General features: G+C 45.6%; 1 protein-coding gene across 1 annotated transcript in view; it reads right to left on the reverse strand.

Annotated features, from left to right (window-relative positions):
- Positions 1–491: 491 nt before the first annotated feature.
- The window catches only part of FANK1 (fibronectin type III and ankyrin repeat domains 1), a gene marked incomplete at its 5' end in the record, with an annotated part of 129,786 nt that continues 110,245 nt past the window's right edge, over positions 492–20,032 (reverse strand). The window contains 9 exons of the mRNA XM_080912986.1: positions 492–1,353; positions 1,460–1,504; positions 1,600–1,677; positions 1,903–2,046; positions 4,806–4,971; positions 10,731–10,796; positions 11,425–11,499; positions 12,454–12,535; positions 18,546–18,670. Coding sequence (XP_080769112.1) covers positions 1,273–1,353; positions 1,460–1,504; positions 1,600–1,677; positions 1,903–2,046; positions 4,806–4,971; positions 10,731–10,796; positions 11,425–11,499; positions 12,454–12,535; positions 18,546–18,670 — 862 coding nt within the window. The remainder of the gene's footprint in view (positions 1,354–1,459; positions 1,505–1,599; positions 1,678–1,902; positions 2,047–4,805; positions 4,972–10,730; positions 10,797–11,424; positions 11,500–12,453; positions 12,536–18,545; positions 18,671–20,032) is intronic.

Raw genomic sequence — 20,032 nt, forward strand, 5'->3', positions numbered from 1 at the left:
GAGCACACAAACCCAAGGCAGTGAACAATGTCACCAAGCTTTATGCTGATGAGACGGATGTGAGGTGTTCTCCTTATATACAGGGCTGGTGGGTACCATCTGCACCAGCCCCAGAGAGGATGGTAAGGTGGATATAGAAGCTGATCATGAACAAAGCATGAGAGAATGGCCCTTATAAGGTAAAATGCCCGTGCAACATCTACATACAAAATTAGACACAGCCACAAATCTGAGTCCCCAGGCAGGTGCTTTGTGTAGCCTACAGAGCAAAGTTGAAAACTGGCCACGTCTGAGTAGTGTGTGGCTGTTTGCTCTGTGACTTTCCCAGTGTTGACTTTGGTCACCTTTTTCATGGGCTTTCCCTAGGTTTTTTTTTGGGGGGGGGATGTTGTCTTGGTGGGGTGTTTTGTTTAAAAAAAAGAGTCCACTCCCATGAGGGCTTTTCTAGCTGCTTTATTAGAAGGCTAAATGAACCAGTTTGTCCCTAGAGACACAAAATGCACATGGTTCTGTTGGTGTTTAAGCTTGTTTCTGCTAAAACTTCCCACATTTCTATCTTTGGACTCTTAACTAACAGTCTTAGTGGTGATTAACCTCTCTTTGTCTACAACCTATATGATTTGCCTCAAAAAATCTTATCTGCTCTCAAAACTAAATGTAATACACTAATCAGGGGTGAAGCTGTCCAGAGGTTGGGTCCTTTCACCACAGAGCGTGTGCGAACGAACACATGAACTGATAGACCTGCCCTCCCAGCACCGTCCTCCAACTAAGCACTGCGAACAGAACAGCGCCGGTCTACAGATCTGCATTCTGAGCTTTGATGTGAGGCCAAGAGCCTAAGAGAAAACTCTGGGTGCTCAGGAGGAGCCCCACTGCAGGAGGCAACAGCAGCCTGGCCTGCAGTAGAGCAAGCGAGATAATAAGAAACACATGAGGGGAAGGTGGCCAGTAGGCCTGGAGCATCTCGAGGACAGCTGAGGGGGAGACAGGAATGGGGACCCGTGTGCACTAGTTTAAGTAGCACCAGTTTGTGTCTAACTGCAAAGGCACGGGGCAAGAAAACATTCCTGTTCTATGGAGGCCCAGTGACGAGACCACATATGAGCATGCTTAGGTAAAAAGATGTATTTCAATGTGGGGAGAGTTGCCCATTACACAAAAGTCACTGTGAATCTTCAACTAAATAAATAAGCATCTTGTCCTCAGAGAAGCTGCACGTCACGTGTTCAGCCCAGTGGTCTCAGTCTGCTGTTTACGCAGGTCGGTCTCTCATGGGTAGCACTCTGTTGAGTGGACAGGGGACTTCCTTGGCACCTTTTTTTTCCTTTCTTCTAGTAAGGAAAGTACGTTCTAGAAAACACAACAAAAAGGTAGAAGTCCTTCAAGGGTTTGGCAGGTTCTGTGAATCTGTAAGAACTACAAAATCAGTTTTGATAGGCAGGAGGGAAGTCCTCACCTGTCTGTCAAAAACTCTGGCCATTTCTAGGATACCTTTGCCAAACTGGAAGGAAACACAACTTCCTTAATTTGATCACAGAATAGAGTGTACAATTCTCATACATTTCTCTCTTCTCTAAGGATCCCAATAAGCATTACCTCATTTTTCACTGTTGCATCAGCCCCTTTGTCAAGTAGTAGCTGAACTAACTGTGCGTGATTATTTAAGACAGCGACCTGGAAACAGAAGCGTTGGTGTGAGAAGCTCTCCTCCAGCACGTTTGAGGACAGCATGGGTAACATGACAAACCCCGTTTCAAACACAGAGATGTAAAGACCTTGCCCACTTATTAATGGCTAGGGGATACTACATAAGCAAACCCAGGGCTCAGACACAAGCTGCTCAGCTCTCAAGCCACATGTAGTGGTATCAAAAACTGAGACACAAAGAGAACAGTGTACCATGAGAGGTGTCTTTCCATCTTTGTCCTTCACATTCACGTCAGCCCCAGCATCGATGAGGAGTGAGGCCACTTTCTGGCTTCCTGTCACAGCAGAGACTCTCATGAGTGGCGTCCATCCTGAACCAGTGTCCACAACATCTACCTATGTTGCCAGAGAGACACCTGCCTCAGTCCAGCCATTCTCCTGTGGCATCACTGGGCAGACACAGAGGGGTAGGCACTTCTCCAGACTCTTGTTTCCTAGACCTGTGGTGAGTGAGCTGAATTCGTGTCTGTGTTCAGGGAGGAGATTTGCTGAGTCTCTCAGGAAGTCCTGAGAGATCACAGTCCTCACTCCCATACTGTCTGATGAATGAAAATGTTAAAATGGGAATGAGTAGGGGTGGGAAGGGACCACCAACACTGGCCCATGCTCTGCTTAGCTGTATTTTTAAGCTCTTCTAAAGATGTACCTCCATTTTTTTTATGTTTTGAGTATTGTGCCATGTGCATGCAATGTCCACAGAGACCAGGAGAGGGCGTCAGAACCCCTGGAAGTGAGTGACAGACTATTGTGAGCCACCATGTGGATGCTAGGAATCCACAGAGACCAGGAGAGGGCGTCAGAACCCCTGGAAGTGAGTGACAGGCTATTGTGAGCCACCATGTGGATGCTAGGAATCAAACCCATATCCTCTAGAAGAGCAGTCAAATGTTCTTAACCTCTGAGCCATCTCCCACGTGTCTGTAATTTTAAGTATTTGTTTTCTTTTTTTTTTTTCTTAATTTGAGATGGGGCCTTGCTATGTAGGGCAGGCAATCTCAGATTCGCAGAAGTCTACCTGCCTTTCTACTGCGGGGATTAAAGGCGTGAGCCACTACACCTGGCTTGGTAGTAATTCTTTTCTTCACTTGATGTGTCTTTCATGATGCTTTAAATCTTGCCTGGAACAAGACCATAATGACAAGAGTACTTGCAAGTACTTCACAAGGCTTGCATCTCAGACAGGGAGGCCAGAGCCATCACAAACTAACTCGGTGCATTCATGCCCAGTGCTATCTCCAAAACAGTGTGCTCAGTTGTAAGATAGCCAATGCCCAAAACATGGTTTATAACCAACTCTTCCAATTTCTTCTTCCTAAAGAAAAAGTGTGGAATAAAAAGACATACCTGACACAAATTCTAGGTATCCCCAACCAAACCAAGAAGAGTGAGAATGGATATGAGATGCACACACACACACACACAGAGAGAGAGAGAGAGAGAGAGAGAGAGAGAGAGAGAGAGAGAGAGAGAGAGAGAGAGAGAGGAACAATACTGCAGAATGTATTCCTCAAAGATGCAAAGATGATCCATGGCTACCGTGAGCATCAGAACAAATAACCAACAAGGGGGTGGCAGGAGGCTGGGGATGCTCTCGTTCCAATGTATGAGACCGATGGGTCCTTTCTATCCTGTCACTCTTTCTCATAGAAGTGACCAACTATAAGCAGCATTTGAATAACAATAAAATAACCACCTGCCTTAACAAGAGGGTCTCCAAAGCACCTGCACACATATCCTGTCTAGTCTTGGGAGTGAGGAATAGGTATGTGTTTCCATTCCTAGTGTAGAATGATCAAACAGGCCTCGGGAGTCTAGCATCTTTCCCTGAGGTCACCCAGCCCACCAAATGCACAAATGGTTCCCTGCTAAGGGAAAGATGTCCTCCTCAGCATGAAACCCTTATACCCAAGAAGAGGGTGGTAGTTCTGTCTGGCTCTCAATCTTTCCCATCACCTTCCAAAATGCCAGGTGAGCAGTCTGCAACAACATGGAGGCTGGGCTGCCACCATCCATTCCCAGTGGCCAGCTCTATATATAGCTTTCTCCTGAGGACCCATTCATGCAGGTCTGTCCTCTGCAAATGGCTCCTGGGCTACAGTAGAAGATGGGATTTAACCCAAATGGTTGGTTACTTAAAGGTAACAGGATTGTCTACCTGAAGCCCAGAACACCCACACTTCAAAATTTCAGGTTTTTATTTAAATGTTTATATCAGAGAATCTGCTTGCCTAAGAATCCCTTTCCTTTCCAGAAAACCTCATCTTGTTATCACTACAGATTCACAGTAAAGTATACCAGGGCATTGTGGCCACCGTGCCCCAGAGAGCTCTCTCACTGAGACCAACCTTCTGACTACTTACAAACGTCTCTCAGGCATAAAGAAACAAGAGATGTGGTAAATGGAATTGTCTTAATTCCTGGAATGTTTCCTTTGGGTTAAATCAGACAGTGGCAGGAGCCAGTGAGACCTGCAGCAGGAGCCCTGCTTTCCCTCACTCACACCTCAGAGATGAACGAGACGTATCTACTGACACCTTCTAGGAAATGAGACTTTCTCGGGCTTGGAGTTCGAGGTCATTGATTCAACTTTCTAGGGCTGGCCACCTGTAATCACACTCAGCACAACAACCTCAAGCCTCCACATGTGGATATGTGTACACAACCGTATAAACATGTACATACATCACACATATGTACAGAGAGACAGACAGAGAGAAAGCCCAAGAATAAAAACAACCTAACTAAAAGCTGCTAAACCTGAGCACGTCTCTGCATCTCCAGCATGTAGCAGATGCTCAGTAAGGCTCCAGCAACCAACTAAGCAGACACCAGCGATGACTGAAGGGACAGAGCAATGGCACACGCGTGGGGTCAGCTCTGAGCTCTACCCACTTCCTTCGCCTCCCAAGATGAGATGAAGCCTGGCCGTGGCCATAGTTCCCCAAGGATTCTCCAAGGCCTTTCAAGCTCATGGGCCAGAGACTCCTGTCTTGACTTTTCTCAGAGCAACTGGCCTGCCCGCCTCCAGATCCCAGAAGATTGTTTCAAGTTCTGACCAGTGTGGTGTGATTAACCAGGAAGCAAGGAGGCCATACCTCACAGCCGTCCTTTATCATCCAGTCAATCACAGAGCAGTGGCCTCCATCTGCAGCCCAGTGCAGAGCTGTGCAGCCTCCGAGGTCTCTAGCATCCCAGGAAGCTCCATGACTGCGGAGGTATTTGACAACATCCAGGTGCCCCGCATAGCATGCAAGCATGAGACTGCAACATACAGAAAAGGCAGAATCCACTGTAGGTCCCGCCAGATTAAACCGAACACTTGTCGTTGGAATGGGAAAAAAAAAAAAGCTGTTTATTCACACAAAATGCACACATGTCCATCAACTAACTGATAGGTAAAATGTGGCAAATCTACTCAATAGAATGCCAGGTCCGCCATGAAAGGGAAGTCAAGTGTGTAGTGTGAAAAGTCTTAAAATAATATGATCAATAAAAGGTTGAAAGAGTCATAGCCTATGATCCATTATTACATGAATCATGTAGGAGAGGCTAATGAGGAAGCCAGAACAGCAGGCTGGTAGCTGTCTAGAGTTAAGAAGGAGGATATATCCAGTATATTTCTAGAGTCGTGAAACTGGTCCTCCCCATGGTGACAATGGGTGAGCAATTGTGTGACTGTACTTTAAAGCAGTGCATTTTATGGTATATGGATAATGTCTTGATTTTGAAAAATAAAAGTACTGGGACTGGCAAGATGGCCCAGCAGGTGAAACATGAAACGGAGTTCAAGCCCAGATTTTGTGAAAGGAGAGAACAGATGTCTTCAAGCTGTCCTCTGACCCCCACATGAGCACGAATAGATACACACATGTGCACATACAAACACACACAAAATATAAAGGTGCTTTGAAAATGAGCCCTGAATGTAAAATCTTAACTGCACTTCTGGCAATTCCTGGGCCTAGAATGAAATCGCTGTGAGCAGCCATGGCCTGATTGAGCTTTGTATTAGCACATACGCATTGTTCTAGCTTCCCCCTCCCAGCTCCTGCCAGCCCGACCCCTGCTCTGCGTGTGTGTGTGCGTGTGTGAGAGAGTGTGTGAGAGAGAGTGTGTTGTCAGTGTGTGTGTGAGTGTGTATGTGTATGTGTGTGTGTGTGGCTGTGTGTATGACTGTGTGTGTATGTGTGTGACTGTGTGACTGTGTATATGTGTGTGTGACTGTGTGTATGTGTGTGTATGTGTATGTCTGTGTGTGTAGCTGTGTGCATGACTGCACGTGTGTATGTGTGTGTGAGTGTGTGTTCTCACATAAGATGGGAGAAACAGATGTTCACATTTTCACTGACACACAGCAAACATTTAACCACTGAGCAGGGCCCCAGCCATCAGGACTTAGCCATGTGTATTCCCAAACTGTGTGCATCATGTCATGTTTCTAGTGATTCCATCTGAAAATGTCCATCTTACTCCACTTTTGTCCTTTTAATTACCAGATATATAGGTGGTATTTTATGCAGCAAGACTAACTGTACTTCATGTGAACTACTTAATGTTGTTTCTTGTACACCATCTTTGTGACTTGATTACTGCACACCGGATGGGCATGTGGTTGCTCTGCTCCCTGCACATTCCTCGGTGCTCCCTCAGACTGCCATGAACTCTGTGCCCTCTCCTTGGTCTGTTCTTTCCCCTTGTGTGCCATGCAGATTACAAAGTCAGACAACAACATCCCTGCTTCCTAATGGCACTTATGACTTTTTACACTTAATTCTCTGTTCACTTGGCATGAGCTTTGGTGTTTGCTGAGATCTTTTTTTTTTTTTTTTCTTTTTCAAATAGTCTATTTCTAGAACCTTCTCTGTGGCACCTCTACCAACATATTAAGTTCTATCTTGTTTATCTGTTTCCAGTCTTTTATGCAGTGCCCACCTCTCTAACTAGTTTAACTCCTGAGGCATTTTAATATCTTTCCCCATAGTCTTTGACAGTTTTAGTATCTATTATCATCTATTTGTTCTCTCGATAAATTACAATCATTTAGATGGGTTCCCAAGAATAATTCCATTTAAGGCTACATTCAATCTATATGTTAATTTGAGAAATGGTGCCACAGTCTTGCCATTCTGAAGTACGGCTTTTAGCTCCGTTTTTTAAATCTTTGGACCTCTCGGTGCAGCTCTGTGGATGTGTATTTCCATCAGGCTTGTTGCCTTTGGGGATTTATTTTACTCTATGCTGAGAAATTAACCAGTTAGTACCTTTTTTTAAAAAATGGTCTCAATATATAGCCCTGACTGGCCTAGAACTCATGAAGAACTGCGGCCGCCACCACACGTGCTAAGACTAGATTGGATCATTTTTAAATCATCTTGTAGCAGCCACGTCAGGAAGCCATTGGCAGTTGTCTCTCTCGAGTTCTGCAGGCCAGGAGGGATCACATGTGTGTCTCCAGAAGTACTGTCCAATCAGGAGATAAAATATAAGGTGCATTCACTGAGAGCGACGTGTCACACATGGCCATTATTTGTTGTCCCCAATAACCCCATGGTTACACAGGGGAGCCTCCTGAGGTAGCTAGCTGTCCAGGGTGACATACTGCATCCTTGAGGGACTGGGGTTTGACACCATGTTCTCTGCTGTCTGTGTTCCTCCCTGTACCCCAAGGCCCAGCTCTCTGCAAACTCAGAAGGATTTACCAGTTCTAAGAAATGACATTGGAGAACTGTTTGAAATGTTTTTATGAAAACAAGAATAAATAGCCCACATTGTGTGATGTTGGGCAGGACTGCCACACCTGTCAGGCCAGCTCAGCCAGAGGCTGAGGCAGAAGAAATGTTCGTTCCAGATAAGCTTGGGCAGCACAGCAAGACCAACCCACCACCCTCCATCTCAAAAACTAACAAAAATAGCAAGTGTTGTTGGCACTTCCAGCTATTTCTGTGCCTGGCACTGCCCAAAGACTGAGAGTCTGTATGGTATATGCACAGGAGTCCTACCCTAGCACTGTCCGCCTTACTCCCTTGAGAAGGGGTGTCCCACTAAACCTGGAGCTAGGCTAGCAGCTAATAACCCCCAGTCACCTCCCGGCCTCCACATGCCCCCACCACCATACTGGGATCAGAGGTGCACACACCCAGGCTGGCATTTTATGCAAGTGCTAGGAATTGAGCTCCTTACTCACTGGGCCATCTGTCTAGTCATAAAATACTTTCTTAAATGAGGCATTGTCTTATTTGGGTTTCTATTATTGTGACAAAACACCAGGACCAAACGGAAGCAGGGGAGGAAAGGGTTTGTTTAGTTTACGAGTCTCTACTAGTTCTTCATCTTCACTAAAGGAAGCCAGAACAGGATCTCAAGCAGGACAGGAACCTGGAGGCAGGAGCTGATGCAGAGGCCATGGAGGGATGTGTCTCTCATGGCTTGTTAAGCCTACTTTCTTGTAGAACCAAAGAGCAGCAGCTAAGAGACAGCTCCACCCACAATGGGCTGGCCCTCTTACATCAATCACTAATTAAGAAAATGTCCTACAGGCTTGCCTGCAGCCCAATCTTATGGAGACATTTTCTTAATTGAGGTTTTCTCCTCTTAAATGACTTTAACTTGTGTCAAGTTGACATAAAGCTATCTAGCATTTTTTAAAGGCCGAGTGTGGTGGCACACATCTTTTCTTAAAGATTTATTTATTTATTCTATATAAATACACTATATATGTCTTCAGACACACCAGAAGAGGGCATCGGATCGCATTACAGATGGTTGTGAGCCACCATGCTGGGAATTGAACTCAGGCCCTCTAGAAGAGCAGTCAATGCTCTTAACTACTGAGCCATCTCTTCAGCCCTCTACCTAGTATTTGTATAAGCATTGTATATAATGTTGGGTTTCATAAGGAAAATTTTTCTCAAGCAAATCCTGAATGTGGACCACATACTCCAAAGCATGCCCTCCACCTTCTTCACTGCCCCATCTCCCCTCCTTTGTCCTGCTCCTGCTTTGATGTAACTTACACATAAATGATTGTGTATATCTGTGTTAACCCGAGAATCCACAAATATGAAAACACATGCGACGTTTGTCAGAATCTGGCTCACTTCACTTAATCTGGTGATGCCTAGCTACATCCATTTCCCAGTGTCATTTCACTGTGCTTTATGGCTGAATAAATCTCCCAAGAGACATTTCTCCATATGTCCTTCTGCTGACAGACACCTGTGCCGATTCTAACAAGGTGCCAAGTAGCATCAACTTCTCCATTCCCCTTGAATCTACTGAAGAAGGATGTTTTGTTGGAAACCATCTAGTGGGAATTTCCTTACCTTCCTAATTACCTTATGACTTGGAGAAAGGGGTTAAAATATAAATACCTACAACCAGGAAAAGACCCTGCTGCCGTTTTCTCCCGTAGTGGGGACTGAACCCAGGGATTTGCACATCTATGCAAACACTGAGCTGCACTCAAGCCCTTCTTGTATGTTAACAACAGTGTTGATGTTCTAGGCAGCTTTGCAGACAGTCTTTGCTGTAGGAACTCCAAGCTTGGCACTGACACATACAAATATGAAGCTCATAGTCAGACAGCTATGTGAGATCAGCATGGAGTGAGCACACGAAGGCATTTTCTCTTTTTTACATGGATAGTGTTCATGTAGATTTTCTACTTCTTGGGTTGATTCTGATGACTTTCAGTTTCTCTAAAAAGCATCCATTCCAACACAATTATCCAATCTATTATGGAACACAAAAGCACCATTTTCTTATCATTTCCAAATACTTTCTATGGCCATTATTCCCCTTCCCAATGTCCAATTTTATTTCTCTTTTCTTTGATGTACAGGACAATGGTTTATCATGAAGATTTTTATTAAGAGAAGACTCTTACATTTTTCAACACAAAAATATTTCCATTAATCAGTTTCTGAATCTCTTTTGATTCTTGCCTGTTTTCTACTTTCCTTACATTTTTTATTTGTACACTGGCATTATTCTTTTCAAAATCTTCAGCCAATTGATTACTTAGTCCCAAATTGGTTTAAGAGTCATTTAGTCTCTGCTCCACACTTTGTCGCCATATTTTCTCCTGTGAGTATTTTGTTCCCCCTTCTAAGAAGGACTGGAGCATCCATACATCTTCCAGAGACTGAAGGAAAGGCCATCCTGAGACTGCCCCACCTGGGGATCTAGCCCATACACAGCCACCAAACCCAGACAATATTATGGATGCCAAAAAGTGCTTGCTGACAGGAGCCTAATATAGCTGTTTCCTAAGAGGCTTTGCCTGAGCCTGAAAAATACAGAAGCAGATACTTGCAGCCAACCACTGGACTGAGAACAGGGTCCCCAATGGAGGAGTTAGAGAAAGGACTGAAGGAGCTGAAGAGGTTTGCAATCCCATAAGAAGAACAACAATATCAACCAACCACACCCCCTTCAGCATCTATGAGTGCAGTGCCCAATCTTTAGATCTCTGTACTTTATATACCCTATAAGCATACTAAGAAAAGGCATTGTGTATCTTCCTGTTTGAGCCATGCACTAAACATGGTGCCTAGCATGTAGTCATCATCAAACAAATGTTGACTCTGCTGAAATAGTTCAATCTAATTGCTACAACAGCTGGTACTAAAGTATTTCAAAATGTCCCTTCATCAGTCCATGATACCTAGCTCTTCTTCACCCTCTTCCTGTATGACAGCAAGGCACTGCTTTATAAGCACCTGGCCCTTGGGCAGTAGAAGGTTGAGATGTAACACGAGCCCCCTGGCCCAGAGCTGGTGGTACCTTTTCCATAGCTATGGGTTACTGAGATGGAGAAGGCTGGACAGGTTTACCTGATAAACAAAACCACAGATAAACAAATCAGCCTTTGTCACCCCATCTTCCCTGGAGGCCCACTCACCTCTTGGGACTTTCACAGTAAACTGGAGAAATTGCATAAGGCAAAAAATCCCTCTGAGTGTAGTCTAGTAACACAACAGCAACCATGCCTGCTCTCAGAGGCCCCTCCCACCTCCTACCTGTCCTTGCCACTTCCATTCTTCAGATTCACGTCTGTGCCATTGGAAATTAGGATCTTCACAAGCCTGGAGGGAACACAGTTAACAGCAGTGAGCTAATTGAACATGGGAACCCAAGGAAACATAATAATCCGACACCCATGGCATCCTTCGGCACCTTCCTCTCTGCCCATTCAGACATTGTTGAACAGGAAGCCCACTGATCCCTACAAAAACAGGGTCCCAGTCTTGTGTGAGTACACTCATCAAGCCCATCTGTCCATGTGGAGCTTGTACCATTTTAATAGCTGTTTTTAATATAGGATTAAACAGAAACCCTTAATGAGGACACATTTCTACTGTCTGTCAAAATGGCTATTAAAATGTAAGTATGATTGTAAAGTAAGATACCTGCACTTCTGTGGGACAGACAGTGGCAAGCTCAAGGGTAAGTCTGCTCCCAAAGTGCCCCTCACTCACCTTTGGTTAAAGAAATTCAAATTCCAACCCTGGCTATCCCTAAGACATAGTCAGTATGTAGTGTGAGACTAAATACAAGCTCGCCTGCAAGCTGCCTAACCCAACACAAGAACCTGAATGGAAGCCATTGTATGAGACGGTTTGGGAAAGGGAAAAGCAGCTGTCAGTGTGCTGGCTATAGACCTGCGGGGAGGGAGAAGCCCTACTCCTCATTCACGACTAGGAAGAGCCATACCTGGTGTAGCCTCTCTGAGCAGCAACCATGAGAGCGGTAAAGCCAAACTTGTTGGGCACGTCAACCATGACATGGCTTAAGGAAAACAGGAGAGACTGTCATTCGTGGCATAGGTCCTGAAGTTAACTATACTCTGCAGGGGCCATGGGGAGTGGAAATGGCTCATTTTACCAAAATGTTTCTCTTGGGCCACTACATTTTTCTTGTCTTACAATGTCTTAATAGTTACAAAGGTTCAAGTTTTCATATAAAAATTTGTCATTTCCCTCCAACTCAAAACAACTGTGCCTTTCCATCTAATAGCAGCAACCAACAAAGCCTCTGTGGAACCAGCTCAGTTTCACCATAAGAGCAGACATGGCTGGAACCTGGGCTTTCCCCTGGACTTCTCACTTCTCTACTGGATATGTATTGATGTTGCCTGGGGAAGAACATACATTTTGTATTGTCAGTCAACATAGAACCCTCTCATCAACTTACCAAACCCCAGTTCAGACCATTGCCTTCTGAGGTACATAAAACCATGCTGCAAAAGAATCTCAATTACATCTCTATGTGGGGGACAGCTTCAGGTGTCATACCTACTGCAGCCATGCACCCCCACGCCCATCCCCACACGCTTGATCACTAGTGTACCACACCAACTTTCTGCCTCCAAGGCAGCTGTTTGCCTATTCTCGATGTCACCAGTTATCACATGCCGACATTTTGAACTGACTTGTACTAAATGCTGGGACAGATAATCAAAGGATAATAATTGCTTCTGGGGATAAAGCATGATGCCCAGACCTGTAATTTCCTTTTGTAGTTTTCATTAAGCAATCACAGACCATATCATTTACAGGGCTCTCTGACTCCTTATGAACTAGACCTCACTACCACATGCCAGACACCCGAGGTAAACGTACGAGGTGCTTTTGAAGGAACTGGAGAATTTGTTTAGGAAAACAAAACAGAGCTGTGCTGTGTATTGTCTGTGTACCTAGTGGGCACTGGAAGAAAGACAGAAAAGCTGGCTCACTCTCTCACCCTCCTTCCAAAATTTGAAGCAGGAGATCTTCATCGTTCACATTGACAGCACGATGAAAGTGTTCGCTGCTTATGGGCTCCCCTAGGGAAAGCAGACAGAGAGCCGTCACCTGAACACAGAGTGTGGGTCCCACCGCACTCTTCCTCCTGAGGCCTGGGTTCACCATCACTGACACAAAGGCAGGAGCTGTCCGTGTCAGTAGGATGCACATGTCCTACTCAACAACTTCTTTCACTGGAAAAGACCTGTTTCTCACATGTTAAGAGAAACTTCAGACTGACCCAAAGAACAGGGACATCATCAAGTTGAAAAGTGTCACTCTGTGAGTGTTACCATTGGGATCCTCCTTCCCAGTGTCTCCTGTGACCAAGGAAACCCCAGCAACTGTCACAGCATACTGCTTTCTTTTACCCAGTGGCTAAACTATCTCAACAACAAGGACGATTGCCTTAGCTCTCTGAGTTTTATGAGCAAATGAGTTTTATACCCACAAGGAGATGGGGGGCATGTGAGAAGGCCCTAAAGGGAGATGGCAGTCTTCCAAGTGGGGAACAAGCCTAAGAAGACAAAAAGATCAGTGAGAAATTGAGAGGGCCAGTGGCTGGCAGTGACTCGGTGACAGGGGTATGGACACCATCTGAGGGGTGGGGGGAGGGCAAATCACCAGGCTCAACCTCCACACTATTGGCCATGGGAAGACACTCTCTGCCAACCACTAGTCAGTGGTTTCACTCCTCCCACATCCCATGCCTTTCAAATCAACATGGCTGAACTTAAAGTTGCATAAAGGATGTGGTGGTAAATGCCCAGCATACCACTGTTGTCTAGTATGGCACTCCCTAATGCTCTCACAGTCCACCATGTCCAGCACCCCTCCCATACTTGCAATGCCCACCTGACCTCAGTTTGCAGCTCCCGATCTGAGTAATATCAATAGATAGTCAATCAATAGAACCCATAAACTTTGCTAGGGACAGGGGTTTTATTCAAATCAAGGTATTGTGATAAGCTTTTAAAGCCAAGAACCTGGCTAGCCCTGTTTGTCTAAGGAAGGTCTTACCTATTCCAGGGACTTCCCAAAAGCAGTAGTTCTCAGCCTGTGGGTCTTGACCCCTATGGGGTTGCCTGTCAAATATCCTGCATATCAGATATTTATATGATGATTCATAACAGTAACAAAATCACAGCTATAAAGTACCAACAAGATAACTGCATGGCTGGGGTCACCACAACATGAGGAACTGTACTAAAGGGTCCCAGCACTAGGAAGAATGAAAAACACTAAAGAGACTCAGAGCTGGAATTCCTTTATAGTCCCAAGGACATTTGACAATGTCTAAAGACCTCTGCTGTCCCAACTTGGAAGATGCTGCTGGAATCTAACAGAGTAGGACCCAGAGTACTGTTTAGTACCCTGTGACCCACAGGACATCCTGCCATCACTCAGGACTTAACAAGAGTCAGTATGTCAACTGTGCCATGGTTGAAGACCCCAGTACATTGAAGTGGCCTCACTGATAGACCATTGTGTGATCCTCTACACTTCAGGGGATTATGTAACCAAGTAGATTGTGCTCTCTCCCTCCTTCCTTCCTACATAATGGAAGAGGAGCCTATATTAGCAGTGTGCCTATAAGTAACCTGTTATCTACAAAAGAGCCCATTTTTGTGTCTCTCAAGATTCAGCTGCCACAAAAGCAAGTCACATAGAGTCAAGCATGACAATGTTGAAAGTTCATTTTATTTTCTCAAAATCAGATCTGAGCAATACTAAGCTGTCCAAGGTCACCAGTTAGGAGTGTCAGCACCAGAGCTCATGGCCTAGACTCACCTACAGCCTTTACTTAATAGCCATTGAGGTATCTCACCTATTTGGGGTTCATTTCTAGTCTTACTATGTTTTTAAGTACAAAATCTAAAACAACTGTAATTCTCCCTGCCCTTCCCAACAAGGGTCAAATAAAAGTGAATGCCAAAAAGCTTCAGTGATTGGGGACTTGTGATACTCAGAGCAAGATCTGGAAGCACTTGTAGCATTTCCCCATTTCTGCACTGGCTAACTGCCCCACACCTCACTGCACTGCCTCCACCTCACTGCACTCCACTTCACTGCAGTACACTCCACCTTACTACACTCCACTTCACTGCACTGCCTCCACCTCACTGCACTGCCCCCACCTCACAGCACTGCCTCCACCTCACTGCACTGCCTCCACCTCACTGCACTGCCTCCACCTCACTGCACTGCCTCCACCTCACTGCACCTCACTTCACTGCACTGCCTCCACCTCACTGCACTGCCTCCACCTCACTACACTGCCTCCACCTCACTGCACTCCACTTCACTGCAGTACACTCCACCTCACTGCACTGCCTCCACCTTACTGCACTGCCTCCACCTTACTGCACTGCCTCCACCTTACTGCACTGCCTCCATCTTACTGCACCTCACTTCACTGCACTGCCTCCACCTCGCTGCACTCCACTTCACTGCAGTACACTCCACCTTACTGCACTCCACTTCACTGCACTGCACCTTACTGCACTGCACTCCACTTCACTGCACTGCACTTCACTGCCCTACACCTCACTGCACTACACCTCACTGCACTACATTGCACCTCACTGCACTGCACTTCACTGCCCTGCACCTCACTGCCCTGCAATTCACTGCACTGCACCTCACTACACTGCACCTCACTGCACTGTACCTCACTGCACTGCCTCCACCTCACTGCAGTGCACTGCACCTTACTGCACTCCACCTTACCACAGTGCACTCCACTTCGCTGTACTCCACCTCCCTGCACAGTAAGACTTCCTGAAAAAGGTACTTCCTAGCACATCTGAACCAAAAAATGCTGTTATACAAAAATATTGGAAAACAAAACAAGCTCATTTCATGCTTATGAGCTTCAGAGCTGTGTGCAACAAAGATGTCTAGGTGTTATGACACAGCTAAAATAAATATAGTGTCTATTCATTATTCTGCTAGGCATCCTCAGAGCTTCTCATGGGTTCTAAGAACAAAGGGACCTCCTCGAAAACAGAGGAAAGTGTCACCCTTTCTCATAAACCATACTTGCTGAGTCCCAGCAAAAAGAACCAATAAAAAAAAATCACTTGTCACTCAGAAGAGTCCTTCTCAGCATTAGCTCAGTCAGTGCTCCCCAGATTCCAAGATACTGTCCCAGAAGGACAGTGATGAGCTGAGAATCCACTAGAGCAATGTGGATCACCCCAGGAAAACCTTTTAAGGTGGGCTGGCAGTGTGCCTCAGAGGGTAAAGGCACTTGGAACATAATCCTGGGAGTCTGAATGCCATCCCAAATCCCACCTGAAGGTAGACAAAGAGAAACAACTCCATAAAAGTTGTCATCTAACCGATACCCCTCTCTCTCTCTCTCTCTCTCTCTCTCTCTCTCTCTCTCACACACACACACACACACACACACACACACACACACACTCACATTAATAATAATAATAATAATAATAATAATAATAATAATAATATCTTTAAGAAGAAACCCTTTGACCCAGAGCTGACAAATACAGGGCAAAATGAGAAAGAAGGCCTTTGTCTGCTTTCTACTTCCTCTGTAGGCAGGAGTCATGAAGATCAGAGAGGAAATTCCAGGATGAGCAACGTGCTCCATTCCTCCAGCCAAGAGCGTTTCAAGCCTCTGCAGGCCTGGCCCAGGAGAATGGCCTCAATGTGTGCAATTGAATATAAAACAGGCCAGCCTTGGCCTTGGTGAGTCTGACCATACACTGTTTCCTCTAAGTAATGTGACTATAGGCATCATGTTGAGGATGCTCTAGGGATGCCCATCTGAGTTAGATGCAGTGTACTCAGTGGGTACCCCTAGGAGGGGATGGGTAGTGTGGACTTTGAGAAGCCATCTTGCTCTGCTTGGGGGTCATTTAGCTGCAGATGTGCATATGAGTGTGTCATGGGATAACACCTTCCTTGGTGGAAATTGGGTCTTTATTAAAAGCAGTGAATAAATCATGAACTCATTGGAGAAGATATTTGCCAATTAACAAGTAGCAGCTGTTTTTCTTTCTTTTTAAGGATCTGGCTGATTAAAATTGCATGCTTCATTTAAGCAAGAGCCTCGTGTACTTTACCTGGGAAGGAAAAAAAAAGCCGAGCATTCTTTATTCAAACAAAGTGCAGGCTTTTGTGATTCATTAACACTCTCAAACTGAATGCAAATCATCAACCCACAGAAGCATTTTTGCTTGCTCTGTATAATGTGAGTATTCTCAATTCTCTGCTTAGCATCTCTGCCTCCTTAAGAGAGTCCACACTGAACAAGACGGAATAAGGGGACAGCAATCAATCAGCAGAACCGAGGCCTGCCTCCAACAAAAATGACACCAGTCCCTCCTCAGAGCATAGATCCTAGTAGAAAAACAGTCAGGCACAGTGTTTAGGAGTGATATACCATGAGAATGCATATGCACATGAATGTGCTCACGCACACACAAAATCCATATACACATACACACTCACACACATACACACACACATACACAAACACATACACCACAGATACATATGCACATGTAAATGCTTAGCTATGATAGCAAATTCCTAGACCAGATATCTACAGCTGTTTCTCTGAAGTCATCTGGGCAAGGAGAAGCACACTTAGCCACAGGCATGCTACTTGTCAGCTGATCTGCAAGGTCAGGCTGGTCTCTACCCTCTTATGCAAACTCTGGCTAAAAAGTGAGAAGCCCCTCGATGGCTGAGGTGTGTTACTCAGAGGATAGTAGATCGCTTGGAGCCCATCAAAGCTGATTGCAGAACCAGCTATATGCACCTCTCCAGCTAGGCTTCGGTGGACTCAACCAGTTGGTGAGAGAGATGGATCTATCTCCACCCAAGACATGAGAAAGAGCCTACCCCAAAGAAGGAAGTCTCTTTTCCTGCTCCTACTTCTGCCCCTGAATCTTAATCATCTACGTACCAGTCCTGCCAGGAGAGATGGCTGACCCATCACCCCTCCATCTGGGAGCCTACAGTGTAGGTGGGAGTAAAGGAAGAGCAAATGAGTAAAACAGAATGGGTGAAGTGCTGCCTGCCTCAAACTGGGAGGAACCTGTACAGGGGAAGGGAAATCCTGCACAAGAAATCAGCCCTGAGCCAACTGTGCCCATGGAGCATGTGCAGTGGGCTGAACAGGGAACTGGGTAGTCCAGAGAGAGCAGAGAGGGGTGGTGATGGGTGGGGTGGGGGTCAGAGCAGCAGGAGGAAGTCAGGAGGAAGTGCAGAGGCTGCCTGTAAGAACATCAACATCACCAGATTAAGAAGCAGACCCTCTTGCCTAACCTGTATAAGTGACTACTGCATGCCTCCTATGAAATTACCCTGTTTTGTGGCTGGCTAAGCATCACTTAAGACTGCGGGTGAAGTTCCCTCCCACTGCTCCCCACCACTCCCCACCGCCCCTCGCTGCCCCAGCTTTAACTAACTCTGCTCTCGGTCTATTCATCCAGAGCCAGGCTCCTCTTGCCATCCTTGCAACCAAATGACCAGTGGGGTAGCTCAAAATCTGAATCATCTTCAGTCGCATGGGGGACACAATGGCAGGCCACAGAACATAAAACATAGGTAGCCAGAGGCAGTGTGACTGACCTCTCTGGCCACCTCTGTGGAGCACTGCCACCCTGTGTCTGGGGAAGTATTGATCATGTCTTTCTTCAGTTTCAGTACCCAGGGAACCAGAAGTACGTGACAGACAGGGCACACACATGCATGGAAGCTATGTACGGTAGACACGTGTGGAGGAGGCAATGCTCAGCCCATCCCTACTGGCCCACTTCCACCCTGTACCAAATGCCCATGCAAAAGACACTCCTGGCATCAAGCCGGCTCTCCCAGTTCAGGACAGCACAGCTGGCCTTCCTTGTACCGTGCTATAAAGAGGTCCCGGGTAGTGAACAAAATTATCACAGACCTCACAGAGTGCTTTCTGCTTCCCGAGAGGCCTAGGAGAAAGCAGTCAATTTTTTACCTCTAAACTGCTTTGCATTTTTCATCTCTAAACTGTGAGAGCATAGAGCAGAGTGTACTCACGGGTCGTAGCCACCGAGACGACTGGGCTGTACTCATATTCTCCAGAGGGGCTGGTGACCTTCAGTCGAAATCTGTATAGCGTCCTTGGTTCTAGGCCTTCAACTACATGCTTTGTTGCATAACCCCTGGACAAAAGGAGACAAACATGGATGCCTTTGACCACCTTGGTCTTTTCCTAGTTTTAATTCATTTCCTGATCATGATACATTAAAGCATCTAAAGATAACATAATGTGTGCCTGGTGTTCTGTCTGAGGGTGGAATTTTTATGTGTATTCACAATCTTTCACTAACAATGCAGGTGAGATTTTGGCTTTGGGGGCTGGTTGCACAAAGAAAATCTTTTCATGGGTACAGTGGGTCTTCAGTTTTATATAGGGTAGGTTTTGCCTTGCCTGCATGCCAGGTCACCTAGGCAACATTTCCCAGCAGCAGCTAACAACAGGTGGAAGTGACTTTTGAGTGCTTTCCACTGAATGGATCGGTAGCAATATGGTCCTGCTTTATTGAAAAAGAAATGGTACCTTTGCGGAATGTAACCCACTTGCCCATCTGACCTAGACAGGTGTGCTGTAGCAAATTCCCTTCCAAATTGAAACATTCCACCCAGAAAGGAATGAAAAAGGCGCATGAATCTCTGGAAGCAAACAACTCACAAGTCTTAGCAAGTTCCTGAAACTAGTAAGATTCAGAAAGCCAGAGAAGGGATTTTTCCATCAGCCTGGATATAAGAGAGAAGGAACTTTCCCACCACCTGAGCTGCCTAAGTAGAAACTCTCTGACTGATAGAGCTGCCTAAAAGTTTTTCAGAGCTGCAGGATTACAGTTTTCAGTCAGCACCTTTGATACAACTGCCTTTTGAGTCCTCCATGCTCCTATACCTAACCCCTCCCACATCCTCAAAAGAAAAAAACAAAAAACAAAAAACAAAAACAATGATCTCATTGGTTCACCAAATTGCCCTCTGGTAAAATTGTTCCCATAGTGTATCATTGGTTTGCTATCTAGAGTAAATACTGACACTGATAGCTACTACATCTACAGCAAGCAAAATACTGCAGGGAGCAGGCCTTAAGAAGTCAAGCCAGTGATGGTTTACTGTTCAGAAGGAAGTCGGTTTAGCTAGGAAGTAAGGCAATGCAATACAAAACAACTCTAACATCTTACATCATAAGTAAGAATGCTGGTGGGCAACAGGATTCTATGGCTTGCAGTGAAGATCCCATGGTTGCAGGGGAAGATGTCTGAATTCTGTAATCAGGAGCTTAGAAAATGAGAACCAGAAAACAGTGCTGTGGCTAGCCTGCTGCCCTGTCCTTGCCCTCTCAGAGGATGCTGGAACTAAAAGGTGCAGGAAGATGCCAGTTCTCTGCTATGGGGGAAGAACGGGGCGTGGCTCAGCTTTGATGCACATTCTGAGACACCAAGCCTTCAAAGGGGACAGGATCACATGTAATTCCTGCCATGCCTCAATTCTCAGTGTGATTC

This window comes from Micromys minutus (assembly GCF_963924665.1).
Source record: "Micromys minutus genome assembly, chromosome: 2".
NCBI classification, from domain to species: Eukaryota; Metazoa; Chordata; class Mammalia; order Rodentia; family Muridae; genus Micromys; species Micromys minutus.